Below are 18402 nucleotides of genomic sequence, written 5' to 3' on the forward strand. Positions count from 1 at the left end.
TCCCCTCTCCCACCCTCAGAAGAATGATCGAGAGAAGGAGCTGCTCCTCCCGCACCAGGCTCCGCAGCCACAGGCCGTGCTACTGAAGCGGTACCAGGACAAGCTGCAGAAGACGAAGGCGCTGGAGGAGACCGTGCGGCACCAGGAGAAGGCAGGTGCCGCGGGGAACCAGGCGCCTGGGGCCAACCTCCGGTGGCAAGACACCCCCCAGGCCAGCCCAGCCGTTGTGCTCTGCCCTCCAGGTGATCGAGAAGATGGAGCGGGTGCTGGAGGACCAGCTGCGGGACAGGAAGGAGCCCCTGCTCACCAAGCTGCTGGGAAAGCCCACCCTGGGTGAGTCTGCTCCCCAGCTTGTCCCAGCCCTGGGGCCTGGCCTTCCAGAAAAATCGGCTTCAGGAACAGAACTGGGGCCGAGGATGCTAGCCCCCTACTGAAGAAGGCAGTGAGGGGCTCCCAAAGGTCCCCTGGGCTCCCTTCTCCTGCCAAGAAGTCCCTTGGGACATGTGGGGACAGTGTGTGAGCCAGGCTAGAAAGAGAGTAGGTCCTGCTCAGACCGGCAGACGGGAAGGAGCAGACAGCCCCGACCCCTTCCCAGTACTTCCTCATCTCCCCCTGTCTTCAAAGAGTCTGCTTCTACCAAACAAGCAGCACTTGTTCTTTCCCTCCACTGACATTAGCCCAAGCCACCGAGAATGGACAGTCTGAGGTGGCCCTGATGAGGGGGGAGAACCAGGTCCTGCGGTGCCAGGCCAGCCCGGGCAGAGGATTTCCCTGAGCCATCTATGAGCCCCGCCGGGAACCCCCGTGTGCCCAGCCCTGTGGCTGCTTCACTGCAACGGGTGCACTTCTGAAGGCCTTAGGAAAACTGTACGAGCTGGGGCTGCCTTTCAGGGACCCCGAGGTCATCCCAGAGTGGGATGAGAGAAGGGAAGGCTGCCTAGTGAGGGCAAAGGCCCAGGGAGTGACAATGGCAGGAGGGGGGAGGGGAGGAAAGAGAGAGATGAAGAGTTAAAAAACTGACCCCGGATCAACGGAGGGGAGTGGTTATGGAGAACACAGGGGTCAGATCCTAAGGAGCCTAGAATGATGGCCTGAGGTGCTCGGATCTGGCAGCAGGGAGCCATTGAAGGCTTAGGAGCAGAGGAGGGGCAGAGTGGAGCAAAGCGCTGGGGCAGATCAGGAAGATCAGGCCAGGGACAGGGGCCAGGAACACCTGTCTCACGAACAGCTGTGGCCACATCTGCAGCCTTCCCAGCGCTCTCCGCCTCCGGCCTTCCCCGGGAGTCAACGGGAGAGAACCTGCCTGTGGACCTGTACTCAGTCCTGCTGGCGGAAAACACCAGGCTGCGGGCAGAGCTGGAGAAGAACCGCCACCAGTCGGCCCCCATCATTCTGCAGCAGCAGGCTCTGCCGGTAAGAGCCGCCCACCCAGGCTGGGCCTGGGCGTGCCTGGACAGGCCGCTGGGTGCTCAGCAATCATGCGCAGCACAATCCAAGTTGAAGACCACAGTCAGGAGCTAGGCTTTCCAGGGTCTCCAACGTGCTCGGAGACTCGAGGAGTGCCAGCGCTCAGGCCCACCTCTTTCCTCCTGGGGAACACGCATGGGTAGGAAAGCTCCACCTTTGCCCTCCTCTCGCAGCCAGAGAGAAAGCAAGCCCCTAATGGCCCCTGACCTTTGATCCCTGACCCCTTTGCCACCTGGCTAACCTGCACTTGGACTCCACACCAGCCTCTCTGAGCCTTGGAGAGCACTTTTCCCCCATCCCAGGTGGACCCCAGGGAGTTGGGAGCAGGAGGAGACCTGGCAGAGAGACTGCAAGAGACAGATGGCCCAGGCCACTCCAAGGGCACAGAGGCCCTGCCCGAACAGGTGGGTGCCCCAGCCCCGTTCCACCTCCAAGGCCGCTGCAGGCATCCCTGCTTTATGCAAACCCAAAGACAAGACATTTGGAATTACGGAAGAGGGGTGGGCAGGGGACAGCGGAGGGCATATCTCTTCATCCCAGGACTTACAGGAGGTGAGTTCTGTTTGAAAGCACCGCTGATGTGGGGACATCTGGGTAAAGTGAGGGGACATCTGGGTAAAGTGCGGGGACAGGGGAGCCCTCACTTTACGAAAAGACCAAGATTCCTTTCTGTGTGCTGATGCTGCCTAGTAAGTTTTATATTTAGAAAGTGACATATAACCAAAACTCCATATAACCAAAATCCATGGGAAGACAGCGGTGACCTGCCACCTCGGGTCTACTTCAGGAATGAGGGTTTGGCCCCGGGTCTGAGGCTTTGCATCAGGGACCTGAGCTGGGAACTCAGACCTGGCTGGTCTCTGCCTCAGCAGCTCCGGGCCTCCTGAGCCTACATGGCAGCAGTCCCCCGCGGCGGACTGGTGTGAGCTTCTGCTTTGCCCGCAGGATCTCCTTGCCAGCACCTCCGACAAGTTCAACCTTCTGGCCAAGCTAGAACGAGCTCAGAGCCGGATCCTATCCCTGGAAAGCCAGGTAGATGACCCAGGCAAGGGTCAGCCAGGCTGGGCGGGCTCACCACTCAGCAGACCTTGACCAGAGTCAGGGTCCAAGTGTGACCAGAGTAGTGGCTCAGTGTGTGCCTAGGGTCAGGGCTCAGTATGTTGTTGGAACTCAGGGAGGGTCCATCTGGGCCTTAATCAGACTGTCACTTGGCCCTCCCCACTCACCCCTGGCCTGACGTCTTCGGAAGGTAGCAAGCCCACACGGTCCGGGCTCTGGTTGTCCTGTTTGCAGGGATGGGCCCTGCTTCCCAGCAGGTCCCCATCTGTCCCTCTCCGTGTCTGCAGTTAGAGGACTCAGCCCGACGTTGGGGACGCGAGAAGCAGGACTTGGCCATACGGCTGCAGGAGCAAGAGTACGGCTTGGGGCCTTCCTCGAACTCCGTCATCACTGACCTGCCCGTGAGTGATCTCTCTGGACAAGCTCCATGGGGTGCAGGCAGCGTGGCTGGCAGCAGCCACCCCCGACCCCAAGTTCCTGGGCCCTGAGAAGAACCGGGGGGACCTGCTCCCCACTGGAAGTCAGAAGACCTGCGCTCAGTGTCTGCCCTATTACCATCAGGAGCCCTGGCCTGGTCTCCATACCCCACCTGCCCAAGGGGAATAGAAAGCTCCCCCCGCCTGAGACTACCCGCTTCCCAAGGGTGGGGATGAGTCAAGGGGACATGGCCGTGGATGAAGGGCTGCCCCCGCAGGCTTTTCTGGAAGGCTCTGGTGCTGGCTATGCTTTAGCACTAGGTTTGCTCCCAGGCAGAATCGCCGTGGCCCCACCACACTCCAGGGCCCCTGAGGCTGTCCCGTGAGCACAACTTCTTAGTCCCCATGGTGCTGCCCACCTGCCGGGGATTGGGGGATGGCCCCCGGGAGAAGTGCTGCTGGCTTCATCTGCACAAATAGCTCTGTTCACAGATGCCCTTCCCCCCAAGACCCCAGCCCCAGCTCAGCCCCAGACCCCCGAGCCTTCCCGATGGCTCCGGTTCCTGAGCCCGCAGGGTTCTGCTCCTTCCCAGGCCCTAGGAAAGTCCTGACGAGGATGGGGAGGGGGCATCAGGGAACACAGGGCTGCCTTTGCAAACTCTCCTGCTGAGACCTAGGGAGTCTTGGAGAAACTGGGTGGGCCTGCTGCAGTTAAACAGGTTTGGAACCCATTGTGAAGGCATGACCCAGTGTGTTTGGATCCTGTGAGGCCTGGCTTGCCAGGCAAGGTGAACTCAGATGGGTCCCCTCACCGGGGGCAGGGACGTACTCGCCTCCCTTTGCTTTGCATACCACAGAACTCCTTGGCCCATGCCAAGGACCACAGGCGACCCTCGAAGCTGGATCCCCTGATGCCCAGCTTGGAGACTAAGCTCAACAAGCCCTCAAACTCCGAGAAGACCTGAGTCTTAGCAGACCTGAGTAGTTGGAGCAGGGCCCCCTCTCTGTGTGCTGGGGAGTCTCATTCCAACCCCCAGAGCACTGGATTAAATGCCATAGGTCAGTGAACATTCACCTCTTTCCTGGAGTAGGACAGCTGAGGGGGCTACCTTCCTCCTGCCGGACCCCACTCTGAACCCGGGCCCTCCACCACAACCCTATAACCTCCTGCCTATCCCAGAAGCTACCATTTTAGGAGGGCCAACAGATTTATCTGTTTCTTGGGAATGGAAAGACTTAAAGCCTTCCTGTGGCAATCAATTACATATTAGTGTGAAATACCCCCATTAACTGGGCTAGGCTAAGCTAGCAATGTTGCGTCCAAATAGAGCCAGGGACAGGAAAGCAGATGGGGCCTCGGGAAGGAGCCCTCCACTGAGAGTCAGGAGGCCAGAATTCCAGCTACAAGTATGCTGTGTGACCCAAGCAACTTCTCTGGGCTTCCATTTTCCCATCTATCTCACTTGAGTGACCCAAGCAACTTCTCTGGGCTTCCATTTTCCCATCTATGTCACGCAGAGCTTGCCTTCTTTGATGCTAAGGCCCTTTCCCACTCTAACATTTCTGAGTCAAAGACAACTCAGGCCCAGAGAAGAGAAAGGAAGCAGGAAGGAAAGAGAAAGCCAATAAGAAAGGATTGCGTGGTAGGGAAAAGAAGAAAGTCTCCAAGAGTGGACTCAGAGACTGCAGATGCTCATAGAAGAGACCAAGGCCACAGGGCCACTGTCCTGAGCAAGGTTAACTTCCCCCATCTGCCTGCAGGACTTAGACCTGGCTAGCGGGAGGCCAGGAGGGATCAGGCACTGGGTGAGGTCAGGAAGTTACGGAACTCAGAAGGGGTTAGAGGACCGAAATTGGGACCAGTGTCCGACAGTCCAAATAACGCACCAGACTTAGCGACGGTCTTCTCGCCTACTGCCCAGAGCTTGGTAAGTGGGCATGTCTCCCTAGAACAGGAAGCTGAGGCCTGGAGAAGCCCAGAGAAAGGTCAGGTGGGGCAAAGAAAGCATGCTGGCCTCTTATTCTCTAGGTCAGCCGCCTCACACCAGACCCTCACTCACTCATTCACTCAGCCTTAGCTTCCCCCAGAACTCTAGCTGGGCCTTGGCAGGAAGCCTCAGGACCCCACAGGGAACTCCCACCCAAGGTCCAGCCAATCAGAGCCTCACTCCTGCTAGGCGGCCCTGCCTAGAAGCCAGATGGGCCCACACCTCTCAGGCCACCCTGTGCCTTCAACAGAAACAAGGTCCTTTGTCCCTCTGCCTACAGCTCTGGTAGCCCCCTCGCGGTGGCAACAGCCCACCGCCGGCCTGCCCTGCATCACCTCTACCCCAGGCAACAAGGAGGTCGACCCTACTGGCTCCTGAGCTGCTGTAGGGGGCGGGAGTCCCAGCAGGGAGGGCCTCAGGCTTTCTCATTCGTGCTCAGACCCCACCTTGACGCAGGCCGGGGAGAATCCCCACTGGAGTGATGGAAACCCAGGGGGTCAGATAGAAATGAAAACACATCACGTGGTTCAGCCGTTTATTGCCTTCCTGGGGCAGCTGAAGAGGGGGAACAGGCAGCAGGAAAGAGGGGTGTCCTGGCTGAGCTGAGGCAGCTGACCCCTGAGTACGGACTCTCTCTTCTCAGAGCTGGTCCAAAAGGAGCAGGGGAGGGGGACTGAGGACAGACGAGCTGACACCACCCAGGGTGCCACCCCCTTGGGCCTCCCTCCAGCACCCCTGCTGGCTTGGTGGGTAGCAGAGGCGGAGTCCAGCCTCCCTCATCACACCGGGGGTGGATTCTGGCTGAGGGGCCTGAAGGTGAAGAAGATGGGCTGGTCGGGCATCAGGATGAGGTTGAACGTGGTGCCCACATCACAGAGATGTTGCATTTCAACTCGGAAGTTCTCCAGAATCTGAGAAAGAGGTGGTGGGCTTAGGGGAGAGATGCGAAGGGGCTCTCTCCCCTCCGGGGCCCGGCTCATCCACCGGTGGGTGTTGCCTGTCGAGTGGGACTCGAGGAGCTCTGAGGGGTCAACACAGCTCCTGTTTACCCGGCCCAGTGCATGAAATACACCCCGGGTGCTTTGTCCCCTTGATTCGCCTTAGCTTTGACAAAACCTCGTCCCACCGCACACCCACCCTGTCACCACTTAGAGGGAATAGATGGCCAGGGGACACCCCTGGATAATAAGCAGATTAGCCCAAAAGAGGAGGCAGTAGTAGAGTAGCCCAAAATTGTGGGGGAGGAGGAGGGTAAGTCAGGGAGACCGATGTCCCTAGCCCTGTGCTCCCTGGGCTCTGGGCAGAAGTGGGAGTAGGAGGGTCAGTGCCTTCCTTCAGGCCACAGCCAGCCCAGGCTGCCCCGATGTCCCCGACTGGACTCACGTGGATGAGGAAGAGGGTCATCTCGAGCTCAGCGATCCGCCGGCCCACGCACTGTCGCACACCCCAGCCAAAGCCCAGGTTCCGGAAGTGGATGAGGTTCTTGTCTTTACCCAGCCATCGGGTTGGGTCAAACTTGCTTGGATTGAAGAAGAAAGTGGGGTCCTGGCCCATGGCATAGGTGGACACCTGCACCAACGTCTGGGGACAAGGTGGGCAGAGGACTGGGTATAGGCCTCACAGCCTGGAGCATACCTCAGCTTCCCGCTCCCACCCCGACCCAGGCTGTCCAGCTTCCCGGCACAAGACGCTGCCTGCTGTGTGACCTTGAAAAAGGCCCCAGCCCTCCCTGAGCCTCACCCATCCAGTGGGCCTGACCGGAAGACTCAAGGCCAGGGATGGCCCCAGGGATTGTCCTGCCCTTTGCTGAGCCCCAGAGGGCTCTCAAGACCCAGACAGCCCATGCGGTAACCTGGATGTGGGCAACCTTCCAGAGATCGTCCCCCACTATGCCCAGTACCCCTGCCCTTGGTTCACACTTGGACTGTTGCTGCCAAGGACCCCAGCCGCCAGCTCCAGGAAGAAAGAGGGGACAGAAACCCCAATCACCACCATCTGTGTGCGACTGCAGTCCACCCCCAGCCTCCTCTGTCTGACTGGCAGAGCCGGCAGCCCGCCCGGCTGCCCTTACCTTGGCAGGAATCATGTAATTCCGAAGAACCAAGTCATTTTCAAGATACCGCTGCAGGGTCACGGAGATGGGGTGGATCCTGCCAGAAGAAACATTCAGGGCTGATGCCCTGAGGCCCGGACACCCCACATGGCATCTCAGCCCCAGCCACTGCACCCCGGGGGGATTCTGGAGACAGGATCCCTACCCTTATTTCCTCCCTCCCCATTCCCAGCTGTCTCCCCAGGACTTCTTGCTGCCTCCCCCGGACTTCTTGCTGCCTGCCACCAATCCCCTCCCTTGTGCCCTGCCCAGGGATCTGGGGGATGAGGAGGGCAGGCAGGGAGGGGCAGGCTTACCTCAGTGTCTCCTTGATGCTAGCTTTGAGGAGCGGGACCAGCTGCAGCATCGCGCTCACATCTCCCTGGGCCTGGCGCCGGGCGGCCAGGACCTCCTCCCGCAGCATTTCCTGCACCCTCAAGCTGCGTGCCATCTCGTAGAGGTGCCACTGCAGAGTCATGGATGTCTGGCAGGGGGCGGAGGTGGGGGCGGGGGCGGAAGAGAAGGAGGACTTGTCACTCCTGGAACATTTAAACCTATGCTCAACTTTCATTTCCAAGCATCTCTGCCCACCCTCCTCCTCCTTGTATCCAGAGACCACCATCCACAAAAGCAAAACAAAATTCTGAAGAAGAAGGTCCAAAAAAGCCTTTCTCACCCCCCAGAGCAGAAATGTCTGGGCAGCGCTTGTCCCTGTCCTTGTCACCAGAGCCCACCTGTTTCCCCAGCCAGTGGAGTCAGCCATACAGCCAATGCCTTCTTCCAGAGGACCCCCGGAGGGCTTTGGAAGCTAAATCCTACTTCTGTAAGGGTTGTCATCCCTAATGATGGCCGTTCCACCCCTCTCCCACTAGACCTTCCCCTAAACCTTGGCCTTTGGCTGTGGGAGCATAAAATAAAGTGAGGCCCAAAGATACTGAAACCAGAAGCGCCCGACCTTTCTCCCATCGGTGTTGCAGTTAGCATGGGCTTATCCCGAGACGAACCAGCTCCACTGGGCATTAGGCGGAGGCAGTGACCATTAGCCCTACGCTGGAGGTATGAGGGTCACTGGTCAAGCTCCACAGCCCCAGATTCTTCCATGGTAGGACCCTAGGTGGAAGCCGCCCTCCCTCTTACGGCCAGGACATGTCATCTTACTAGGGATCTTATTTTTGTCCAAGAGGTTTAGACACTCTCCTCCTTCCCTCCAGCAGGCACACTCGGGGAAAAAAAGTGCCAGGTAATCACCTCTCAGCTTAAAACCCTTATGTGGCCCCAGAAGCTTGTGCCTGACCCACAAGGTCCCCCAACACCTGCCCACCACTCTCAGCCCCACTGCTCCCCTCTCTCCCGACAGGCACCTCCCGCTCTAGCTGCACGGAGCTACGCGCAGCTCCCAAAGCCCACAAGTCTTTCTCCTGCCCTTTCCTCTTTCTAGAATTCCCCTCCCCAAACCAGGAAGCAAGGATGTACTCTGTCTTTAAGACTTGGAGCAAATGTGTGCATTTGTCTTATTACCTCCAAGGTCTGACACATGAGTGGCTACTCAGGAGATACTTATTTAATAAAGTAGTAAAGAAGTTCCTGGCTGTGTGACCTTGACTAAGTGACTTGAACTCTCTGTGCCTCAGTTTCCTCAGCTAACACTGAGGGGTAATAGTAATGTATCTATCAGTGCCATCTGGGAATACTCAGTAAGTTAATATGTGTGAAAAACTTAGACCCCTGACTGCCATATAGGACAGGCTTCATAAATGCTACCCAAGGACCCCTGCTTTGGTGCAGGCGAGCAGTTTGGAAGATGTCTTCTACATTACTGACCATGTTTAAAATACGCTCAAAGGCTCATGGCAGCCTGTCCCATACACCCACAGTCCTGTGTTAGAGCACAACACAAAGATGACACCTGGACAAGAAAGTTATTAACACGGGGGATTTGACACCTGCTTCTCCCTGGTCCAGAAACTCTCCTGCTCCTCTCTCCTCCTTGGCACTTGCCTGGCTATCAGGCCCCACAGCACAGTGACGTGGTCCCTTGGGCGCGGGCTGCCTCCTTGTCACAGGATGGGTCATGTCCCCACCAAGCTCCTAGGTTGAAGTCCTAACCCCCACCCCCAGTACCTCACAATGGGACTGTATCAGGAGATAGGGCCCTTTGCAGAGCAAAGGTAAAATGAGGTCCTGGAGGGGGGGTGGTCCCTAATTAATAGGACTGGGATGCTTCTAAAGAAGAAGAGATTAGGCCACAGGCAGGCATACAGACCATGTGAAGACACAGGGAGAAGACAGCCATCCACGAGCCAGGGAGAGGCCCCAGAAGAAACCCGCCCCGCCATGGGGATCCGGGCTTCTAGCTCCAGAACTGCGAGAGAATAAAGTTCTATTTTTTAGGGCGCCTGGGTGGCTCAGTGGGTTAAGCCCCCATCTTCAGCTCAGCTCATGATCTCAGGGTCCTGGGATCGAGTCCCGCATCGAGCTCTCTGTTGGTCAGGGAGCCTGCTTCCTCCATTCTCTCTCTGCCTTCCTCTCTGCCTACTTGTGATCTCGCTCTATCAAATAAATAAATAAAATCTTTAAAGTTCTGTTTTTTAATTCTGTTATGGCAGCACCAGCACTGATAGCCCCTTCCTCTACGAGCCATATGGGACCTTTGAGGTCTCTTGTATTCATCTTTATAGTCTCAGTGCCTGAATCCCAACTAATAACTAATAAACACTAAACAGTTAACCCTCACTCTCACAGCAGATGGTATTGGGAGAAGGGAGGTACACAGCCCAGACATTTTGTCATTCCAGAAGTTTCTGGGGTATCGTCCTGCCTGTGGAAAGGACCCGAGGGAGGCACCACAGAGCATGCCTTCAGGCGCTGGGGGTGCCAAGGGGGACTGAGGTCTGGAGTGGGGAGGATGGGAGACAACGAGAGCCCGGGGCAAATTCCACTGGCTCCCAGCTCTTCGGAGGGCCTGCCTGCCTTCCTGAATCCAGTGCTCTGTGTTCTCCACCTGTGACTGGAGGGCTTCTCCCTTCTCACTGTGTGACCCCATGCACAACCCCACCACCTCCACCTAGATGCTTCCTTCTCACAGGCAAAGAGAAAATGGTGGATCGGCCTCAAGGCGAGCTCCATAGGTGTTGGATGTGACCCCAGCCTTCTAGGAGATCAATATTTAAGAAATGCAGCCAGGAAAGGGAGACCCACCCCAGGCAATGGAGTGGACTGGCAGGGAAGGGGCCCAGGGCCAAAGAAGGGACAGGATGTGCTGAGGGCCACCTCACCGTGTCCACACCCCCGGCCAACATCTCTGTGATATTGGCCTTGACGTCCTCAAAGAGCAGCTTGTTATTTTTTAGGAGACGGTGGAGGATACCCGGGTAATTGTTGACGTCTCTCTTCTGCCTCAGGTCCCAGTAGAAGTTCTGGGTGTAGATCTCGGCTGTGCAGGATGGGAAAAGAAATGATCTCTGTATGGGTGGGAGAGAAAGTGGGAGGCGGTACCAAGGGCTGAGGGTTCAGGGACCCAGCTTTCCAGCGGCCCCTTTGCTGAGCACACACACTCTGCTAAACCCTTCGTCACCATCTAATACCTGACCATGGCTCTCGGTGGTAAGTGATGCCATTCCCATTTTGCAGATAAGGAAACAGAAGTCCAAAAGGGTATGATTTGCCCAAGGTCATGAGGTGTCAGGGGCAGTGTGGATTTGACTCCAGGTCTGGCCTCAGCACCACACCCCAGTCAACCTATTTCACCCTGCCTTACTGATCTCTCCGACCAAGCTGTCACCAAGCACAGCTGTGTCTGAAGCACTGGTCCTTAACCCTCTGGGGATCCTGGGCTCCTCTCAAAGAAAAGAGGAATGGCTCTGATCCTCTTTCTCCAGAAAAATCTAACCATCTCCAATAGCCAGGCTTTAGCCCTCCATGGCCAGGGGTTCCGGAACCTCCCCGCCTCCTATGTCTGCCCACCAAAGGACAGGGGCTTCTTACCTCTCTCTCTCCCCACTCCCAGGCCTGGGTTTCCCACCCTCCAAGGTAGACAGGGCTCTCCTGACTCCCAGACCTGGCTACCCAGGATGCAGTCTTCACCTTTATTGAAAATCACATCCCATGCAGCCACGTGGTCTCTCCAGGTCTTGGACTTGAACAGACGGAACAGTTCCGGGGGGAAGGTGAGCATGGGCACGCTGGTATGGAACATCTGGTAGACAGCGTCGATGAATCGCTGGGCCTCAGGGTCCACTCTCTCCTCCAGCATCCCCAGGCGCTCCCCAAACATGACGTTGGTGATGGCTGCAGAGGGGGGCAGAAGGGCCCCTTCTGAGGGCTGCAGCTCCCAGGAACCTCACCACCACCCCCGCCAACACACAGGATCTCCCGTGCCCAACCTCAGGCTCTTTCATCAAGAAACTGAAGCCTGAGTCCCCAAAGGCTGAAATTGCAAGGCTGGCGACCACTCCGGTCCTTGAGAGGGGCACGTGGAAGATGTGTGGTGGGAAGCAGAGTCTCCAGCAGAGATGGGAAAGGGCACGGGAAGGGCTGAAACGGCTCCCCCCACCCCTCCCCAGCACCCCGAGCACCCTCTGGGCTTTCCTCCTAGGAAGAGATACAGATTTCTCATCCATAATTGACTGAATTGGTTATTTCCTGAAACAGGTCAGACAGGAGACAAGGGAACACAGCCCTGGTAATAAGCCATTCACAGCCCAGAAGACACCTAGTGCCTACTGGGTCAGGAATTTGAATGTTGATTTTGTACCAAACTCTGGGCGTCCCAAATCTGCAGCGACCCCATGATCCCCATCAAGCCATGAGGCCTTCGCCCACACTGTTCCCTCTGCCCATACTGTCTGACCTCCTTACCCTATCTGTAAAACTCCTACACATCCTCAAATACCCAATTCAGATTAACCACCCAACCCTCCCTTCCCCTCCCAGACCCCGAAGGTCAATGTCCCAGGAGAGAGAGAGGTAGAGGATGGATCCAGCAGCTCATCCCAGAAGCCAATGCCAATACTTCTTCAGGGTCTATGCTGGGTCTTCAGGTAGGAGGATGGGTTCTCCCACCCACAGGACCACTGCCAGGTAGACAAAAGCCCCTTACACTCAAAGGCGAAGCGAAACAGATCGTCACTGATGTCCCCTGAGAACTTTCCGGAGCCCTGCTGCTTGATGCGCTGGTGTAGGACTTTAACAAAGTCCTGAGACACTGGATCCAGCAGTGGAATGAAGTTCTTTATGGCCTCTGGGGCCATCACCTCCTGGTTCAGGACCAGCCGGTCTTTCTTCCAAGCTCCTGACTTCCTGAGAAAACACAGGCCCTCAGGCCCTGATGGTCACAGACCCCACGCCTGGCAAACACAGAGGGGGCTGACTCGGCTGAGCCATAGTTTAGAGCCCGCACTCACTTCCACCGGCAATGCCCTGGGCCTCCCATCTCCCAGCTGTTGCCTGGCCTGGGGGAGGGGATAGGGAGAAAGAGGGCGAAGGAGAGCAAATCCCCCATCCCTCCTCCACTCCCTCTGCAGCTGCTGTGGCCAGGAGGTCCTATTAGCACCTCTAAGTAACTTGCAAATCCTCTACTGTTTGCCTCCCTGCAGGCTTGCCTTCCCTTCCTCTGGACTAAGGCTTAGCTCCTACCACTCCAGCGCCCCTCTGGGTCACCGTCTCACCTGCAGACACAACTGATCTCTCCTCCTCCCCACCCCCAACGTGTCCCATTACTGAATCTGGTGGGGGACCTCAGGTGCCCTAAAGTGGGTTAGTGAGAATCTGTGCAAAGCCCTCTTTGTAGTTTTAGGGCTTTGCTTGTTTATAAGGATGTTACTACAAACCCACCAGGCAACACGGAAACTAGAACTTGACAGTAGCTTAGATGCGCCCACCTGTAGCGACAGTACCTTAGAGGACCCGCCGCTCCTCCCACCTGCTGTCTCCCTGGCCCAGGGGACCGCCAGCCTGACTCCCTTGTTTGCTTTTGAATATGGTCTTATCCGTCTTAAATAGTATACTTGTTTTCAGCTTCTTAAAAAGGCTGTCATGATTTGCTTTTTCCACTGATTTTATATTTTTAAGTATCATCTGGATCACTGCTGGTCACTGAGTCCATTCACTGTGACTGGTGTGGGCCCCCGCGCTCACTCATGCTTACTCCCGTTGGGCGTTTAGCTGGTTTCCTGGGCTTGGCTGCGGGAACAGCACTGCCGCAAACATTCTAGCTCTCGTTCCCGTTCCATTCCCCGGAGGTCTATCCCTGAGCGGAGACTGCTGTCTGGTGGGGTGGGGAATATCCACGTGCAGGAGGGAGTGTCCAGCCATTTTCTGAAACAACAGCGCCAGCCTTCACCGCCACTAGCAAGCTACAAGAGCTCTGGTCTCTCTGTATCCTCAGCAACACCTGACATGCACATTTAAAATTTTTTTTGAGCAATTTGGTAGAATGTGGTATCCGTTACTCTTAAATACACTGACTTGTCTGCATTTCTTATTGCCCCTATAGACTCACGGTGGCGGGGCCCTGCCCTACTTGTCACTGTACCCCAGAGCCTAGCGCGTAGTAGGTGCTCAATAAGATGGGAGTTAATGAGTGAGCCAATCAGTGAGAACTTCTCTGGGGCTTTATTTACTCATTACTGAGCACTTCCCTGAAGGCTGGAGGTGTAGTTTATGAAGACGGGAAGATGCCAGGAATTTGCCTAGAGGCCGCAGCCAGAAAAGGCAAGGCAAGCCTGGCCCAGCAGTGCCCCTGCCACAGCTCTCTGTTGTCTCCCTCCAGCCCCCGGGAGATGGCCCAAGACTCACTTCAACAGGACGCCGAGGGGTCTCTGGTAATACTGGTGATAGGCCACCCAGGGCGGGATGCAAAATCGTTCTGGTGTGGGACCCTCAGACTTAAAGAGGAGAGCCACGTCTTCAGGGTCGATGATATAAACCGATTCCACGTTGCCCAGCTTCTCCCTGGAGGAACGGATGAGAAGAGCTATGGCGGATTCCAGGAAAGCCAAGCAGGCCCTGGGCAGGACCGGTATTAGCACTTCAGGGACTAGAGCATAGGACAAATGGTCCTGAGAGTGGATCCCCATTCCACAGCCTCTGTGCTGTGTTACCTGAGGCAAATCGCTCACCTTCTCTGAGCCCTGGTTTCCTTTTCTCTAAAATAGGGATACAGGGTTGCTGAAGGACCAGATGATAAAGTCTGTCTATGGGACCCTGAGAGGGCATTCTGCAAGTTCCAGCGTTTGCTCCTCATCCCAGTATCTGTTGTCCTACCAGGCCATGTCCCCAGGACCAGCACCCCCTCCTCCCACCTCTCTGCCCCCAAGGACCATCAAGTCCTCCCTTCCATGCTTCTCTTCCTACGTGTCCACACCCTCAGCACCCTCCCCCATGATACCCACTGCAGAGTTCAGAAACAGCATGGTCACGCGCCCCTGGAGTGGCTCAGTGGAGACGGCTTGGTTGGCAGTCCACGTACCCCACCAGCCAATCCCTTCTAGGCTCTAGGACGGAAATGCTGGGAATGGCCACCCTGCCTCTCTTTGGATTCCAATAAGCCAATTTGCCTCTATTCAAACAAAACCACAGTAAAGCCTCAGGCCTCGAGGACAGATACAAGTCACAAAGCACTTTGTAGAAGGTCTCTGTGGAAACGTCAGAAAAGTCCACTTCTCATGAGCTTCTGCCTTTTACGTAAGAAAGTTAATTCAAGATACAGTATAAGGCAAAATGTAAAAACATACAGGTATAAGCCAAGTTCTCTCCCCTCCCCCTTCCTCAAAGGGAGGGAGGGAGGGAGGAGTGAGGAGTTGAGGAAAGGAGGGGAGAGGAGAAGAGAGAGAAGAGGAAGAGGGGAGAGGAGAGGAGAGGGGAGGGGAGGGGAGGAGGGAGAGGGAGAGTGCTCTTTAACCACCGACCCATTAAGCCCCAGCTTACCTTCCCAAGTCTCCTTGGGCCTCATCCATGGCCTCCCAGAAGATTCCCTCAGTGTTTTTCCAAGTGTCCTAACACCACTATCTCCATCCCCCCACCCAGCTCAGCAAAATCCTTGAACGGCTATTATTACTACCAATTCCAACTCTGGGAATCTAGCCCAAGGCAGTGATCTGCTGTGTGAGATGGATAAACAAGTTGTCTAATAGCAAAATATCCCAGAGCAGGCTAGATGTCCACTTTACAGGGCTGGCTTCAATCAAAGGGCTTATCCACACTACGGACTACTGTGCTGCCTTTTTAAAATCATATTAAAGAGCAAAAAGAGTGGGCACCTGGGTGGCTCAGTGGGTTAAAGCCTCTGCCTTCGGCTCAGGTCATGGTCTCAGGGTCCTGGGATCGAGCCCCGCATCAGGTTCTCTCTGCTCAGCGGGGAGCCTGCTTCCCCCTCTCTCTCTGCCTGCCTCTCTACTTGTGATCTCTCTCTGTCAAATAAATAAATAAAATCTTAAAAAAAAAAAGAGCAAAAAGAGGAAAGAAGTCATCTAGATGTCCTTGTGGGACCCCGCCAAACAGCATACCTCATATATTCACATTCTCTATGCTACATAAATATTATCAACATCAAGATTCCATCTGACTGCAATTTCCATTTGCACTTGCCCATATTTTTTCTGAATTGTTTAATCACATGTATTCAGAAGTTTATAATTTCTGAGCCATGAACACTGACACTGAACTAGGAGTCAGACAGTTAGGGTTCAGAAAATAGCCCTGGCTTTGCCCTGATGAGCTGTGTGACCTTGGCAAGACCCCTCTCCTTCCTGGCCTCAGTTTCTCCATCTGTAAAATGGAACATCAAATTCAAGGACGTGACAAGAGGCTCAGACGATAGTGACTCAGAAAACAGAAAGGGGCTTGATAAAAGAAGGAGTTCCTACCAGAGGGAGAAGAAGCAGGGGAAGAGGAGGAGGAAAGAAGGAAGAGGAAGGAAGGAGAAGAAAGCAGGGATAACAGACCATCTCCCGGAAGTGAGAAACCACCTTCTTCCAAACCTGGCACTCAGCCCAGGGGCTCCCTGCCTCCAACCAGCTGTAGGAAAGACACTTCGGATTTCCAAAGGGCTTGTGGGAGGGAGAAGGAAGAAGAATGACCAGCTGGACCCTTAGGAAACATGCCTGCCCTCCCACCCCAAGCCCACTAACAAGCCAGCCAACATAGCCCACCAGTGCCCTTTCCCCACCTTGACCCTTTCACTTAAAGTAAAACACTGTCCCTCCTGGCGTCCCCTCCCTGACCCCAGCTGACACCTCCACCATCCCTTACCCCTTAAGTGTCCCCTCAGAACAGAACCCAGGTATGGCTTGAAGCTTGAGCACCTGAGACCCCCCCACCCCGCCCCCTCCCTCAGACCGCTGCCCCACTGAGAGGGGCATGACCTTCCTGCGTCCTTCCTCACGGCAGAAATCAAGGCGGATGCTTGGAAAGTTGGAGCTCTAGCCAGGCTGAGTGGAGGGGACAAAATCAGCTGTTCCAGATCTGCCTGGGGCTGAGAAGAGAGGCCAGCATCCCAGCGGGACAGGGATCTAGCTGGGCGACAGGGGCAAGTATGCCCACCCCTCCGGGCCTCAGTTGCCTCTGACAGTGAGGGTGACAACTTTACCTTCCAGGGTGTCTAGAGGATAATGGCTGTAGGGAGACAGTGAATAGAGCCTCCCCCACCACCCCCCAGGAAAGCTTCAGAGGGTGTAGGTCCTGAGCAGCAGTGAGGCCTCGAGGTTGGGAACAGAACTCACTCTCTGGGAAGGCTTCTTCCTTCTGCCACCGTCCTCAGGCATGAGAGAAATCAAGTCAGCAGTAGATAAGAGCAGGGGCACCTGGGTGGCACAGTCAGCTAAGTGTCCGACTCTTGATTTTGGCTCAGGTCGTGATCTCAGGGTTGTGAGATCGAGCCCCATGTCGTGCTCCATGCTGGGGACGGAGCCTGCTTAGAATTCTCCAACTCTGCCCCTACCCACCCTCTTTTAAAAAAAAAAAGTAGACAAGAGGCTGGAATGGAGGGCCGAACCTTTGGGGAAGCGGAGTCCAGCAAGGCTTCCCAGGCCCCTCTACCTCCCTATCCCACCAGCCCCACACTGCCAGGCTTACCTATAAATGGGGCCATACTTCTGGAAGTTCTGGACCTGGTGGTAGTGGATTTTCTGTGAGCCCATCTCCCTCCAGAAATTGTACAGATTTAGCCAGCCATTGTTTCCAGGGGTGGGGATCTCACTGAAGGGGCGAGGAATCTGAGTGGAGATACTGGCCCCCTCCCCAGTGGGCATCCTGGGATGCCCCAGGCCCTCCCGCATGGCACTCAGGATGGGCGGGCAGCCTTTGACCAGGACGGAGCGAAGAGGAAGCCCCTTGGCCAGCATGCTGTCCCCCACGGCAGCTGCAACCCCTTCTCGCACTGCAGCGGGACTGCCAGGGTAACTCCGGCCCTGGACCCCCAAGGTCCAGCTTATAAGCACCAGCTCAAGGCTAAGTGAGCTGACAAAGCGACCCGCCTCCCTCCTTCTCCTATTGGCTCCAGCCCACACACAGCCCCTCCCAGACTTGGGGTGCCAAGGCTCCGACTGGGATTTCTGCCACCAGAGAGACTTCCCAAAGCACAAGGAGACACCCCCCCAATCTGTGTCCTTACTGTCAGCCCCAGCAGGCCCCTGAAGTGGTCAGTGTTGGGGTCCTTTATCAAAGGAGCAAGACTGATACAAATTGAAAGTAAGGCAAAGTTTTATTTTTATGCCAGGCATCAGAAGTCAGACTGATCGGTCAGGGCCGCCTCCAAAGAGGGTGACCCCGTCCCGATCTCACAGGCTGGTTTTATAGGGCATAACCCCAGACCCAAGTTACATGGCTTCTATTGTTAAGGCATTTACTCCCGGAATCAACACCCGGAACCAATACCAGGAACTACTGGGGCGTTTATTCCCGGAATGAAGTCTTCAGATGTAAACAACAATATGGCTACCCAGGTAATATGGAGTCACTCTGGCTAAGCAGGCCCTAATAGTTAAACAGGTTTTAACATTAAATTGGCCCTAACAGTCAGGTTTGTGCCTTTCCTCCTGCTTCCGCCTACAGTGGGACCCAGCCGCTGGCAGACATCCCTGAGGACGGGTGGACAACCTGGGGTTAGGGGTGCTTATAAGGGGCCCAGAAGGAGGTGAGAGCCACCATGCAGCTCTTGGGCAGCCCTTTCTTATAATAGATGATAGATACATAGATACATAGATACGTAGATTTAGAGACAGATTATTATAAACGTTTTTAAACAGTTCCCCTATTTTTTAAAATTTAAATTCAATTAACATATAATGTATTATTGGTTTCAGAGGTCTAGTGATTCATCAGTCTTGCAATAACACCTAGTGCTCATTATATCACGTGTCCTCCTTAATGTCCACACCCAGTT

General features: G+C 55.6%; 2 protein-coding genes across 3 annotated transcripts in view; one reads left to right on the plus strand and one right to left on the minus strand.

Moving 5' to 3' along the window:
- The window catches only part of CCDC33 (coiled-coil domain containing 33), a 102061-nt gene extending 98042 nt beyond the window's left edge, over positions 1 to 4019 (plus strand). Inside the window, exons 16-21 of the mRNA XM_032865037.1 lie at positions 20 to 151; positions 243 to 333; positions 1247 to 1413; positions 2413 to 2499; positions 2814 to 2927; positions 3800 to 4019. Coding sequence (XP_032720928.1) covers positions 20 to 151; positions 243 to 333; positions 1247 to 1413; positions 2413 to 2499; positions 2814 to 2927; positions 3800 to 3907 — 699 coding nt within the window. The 3' untranslated portion in view covers positions 3908 to 4019. The remainder of the gene's footprint in view (positions 1 to 19; positions 152 to 242; positions 334 to 1246; positions 1414 to 2412; positions 2500 to 2813; positions 2928 to 3799) is intronic.
- Positions 4020 to 5689: 1670 nt separating this feature from the next.
- LOC116872028 (cholesterol side-chain cleavage enzyme, mitochondrial) lies at positions 5690 to 17365 on the minus strand. 2 transcript variants are annotated; one of them, XM_032865039.1, is made up of 9 exons: positions 17094 to 17365; positions 13818 to 13973; positions 12121 to 12320; positions 11106 to 11309; positions 10298 to 10455; positions 7340 to 7506; positions 7002 to 7080; positions 6314 to 6511; positions 5690 to 5841 (listed from the first exon to the last, which is right to left on the minus strand). In XM_032865039.1, exons 1-9 carry the CDS (start codon positions 17360 to 17362, stop codon positions 5710 to 5712), a joined length of 1563 nt encoding a protein of 520 aa, XP_032720930.1. In that variant the 5' UTR covers positions 17363 to 17365; the 3' UTR covers positions 5690 to 5709. The 2 variants fall into 2 exon arrangements, with proteins under 2 accessions (XP_032720930.1, XP_032720929.1); XM_032865038.1 differs by having other exon boundaries at positions 7002 to 7110.
- Positions 17366 to 18402: the final 1037 nt, after the last annotated feature.

The sequence above is a fragment of the Lontra canadensis genome, unplaced genomic scaffold, assembly GCF_010015895.1.
Source record: "Lontra canadensis isolate GAN:19392208 unplaced genomic scaffold, GSC_riverotter_1.0 scaffold28, whole genome shotgun sequence".
Lineage (NCBI taxonomy): Eukaryota > Metazoa > Chordata > Mammalia > Carnivora > Mustelidae > Lontra > Lontra canadensis.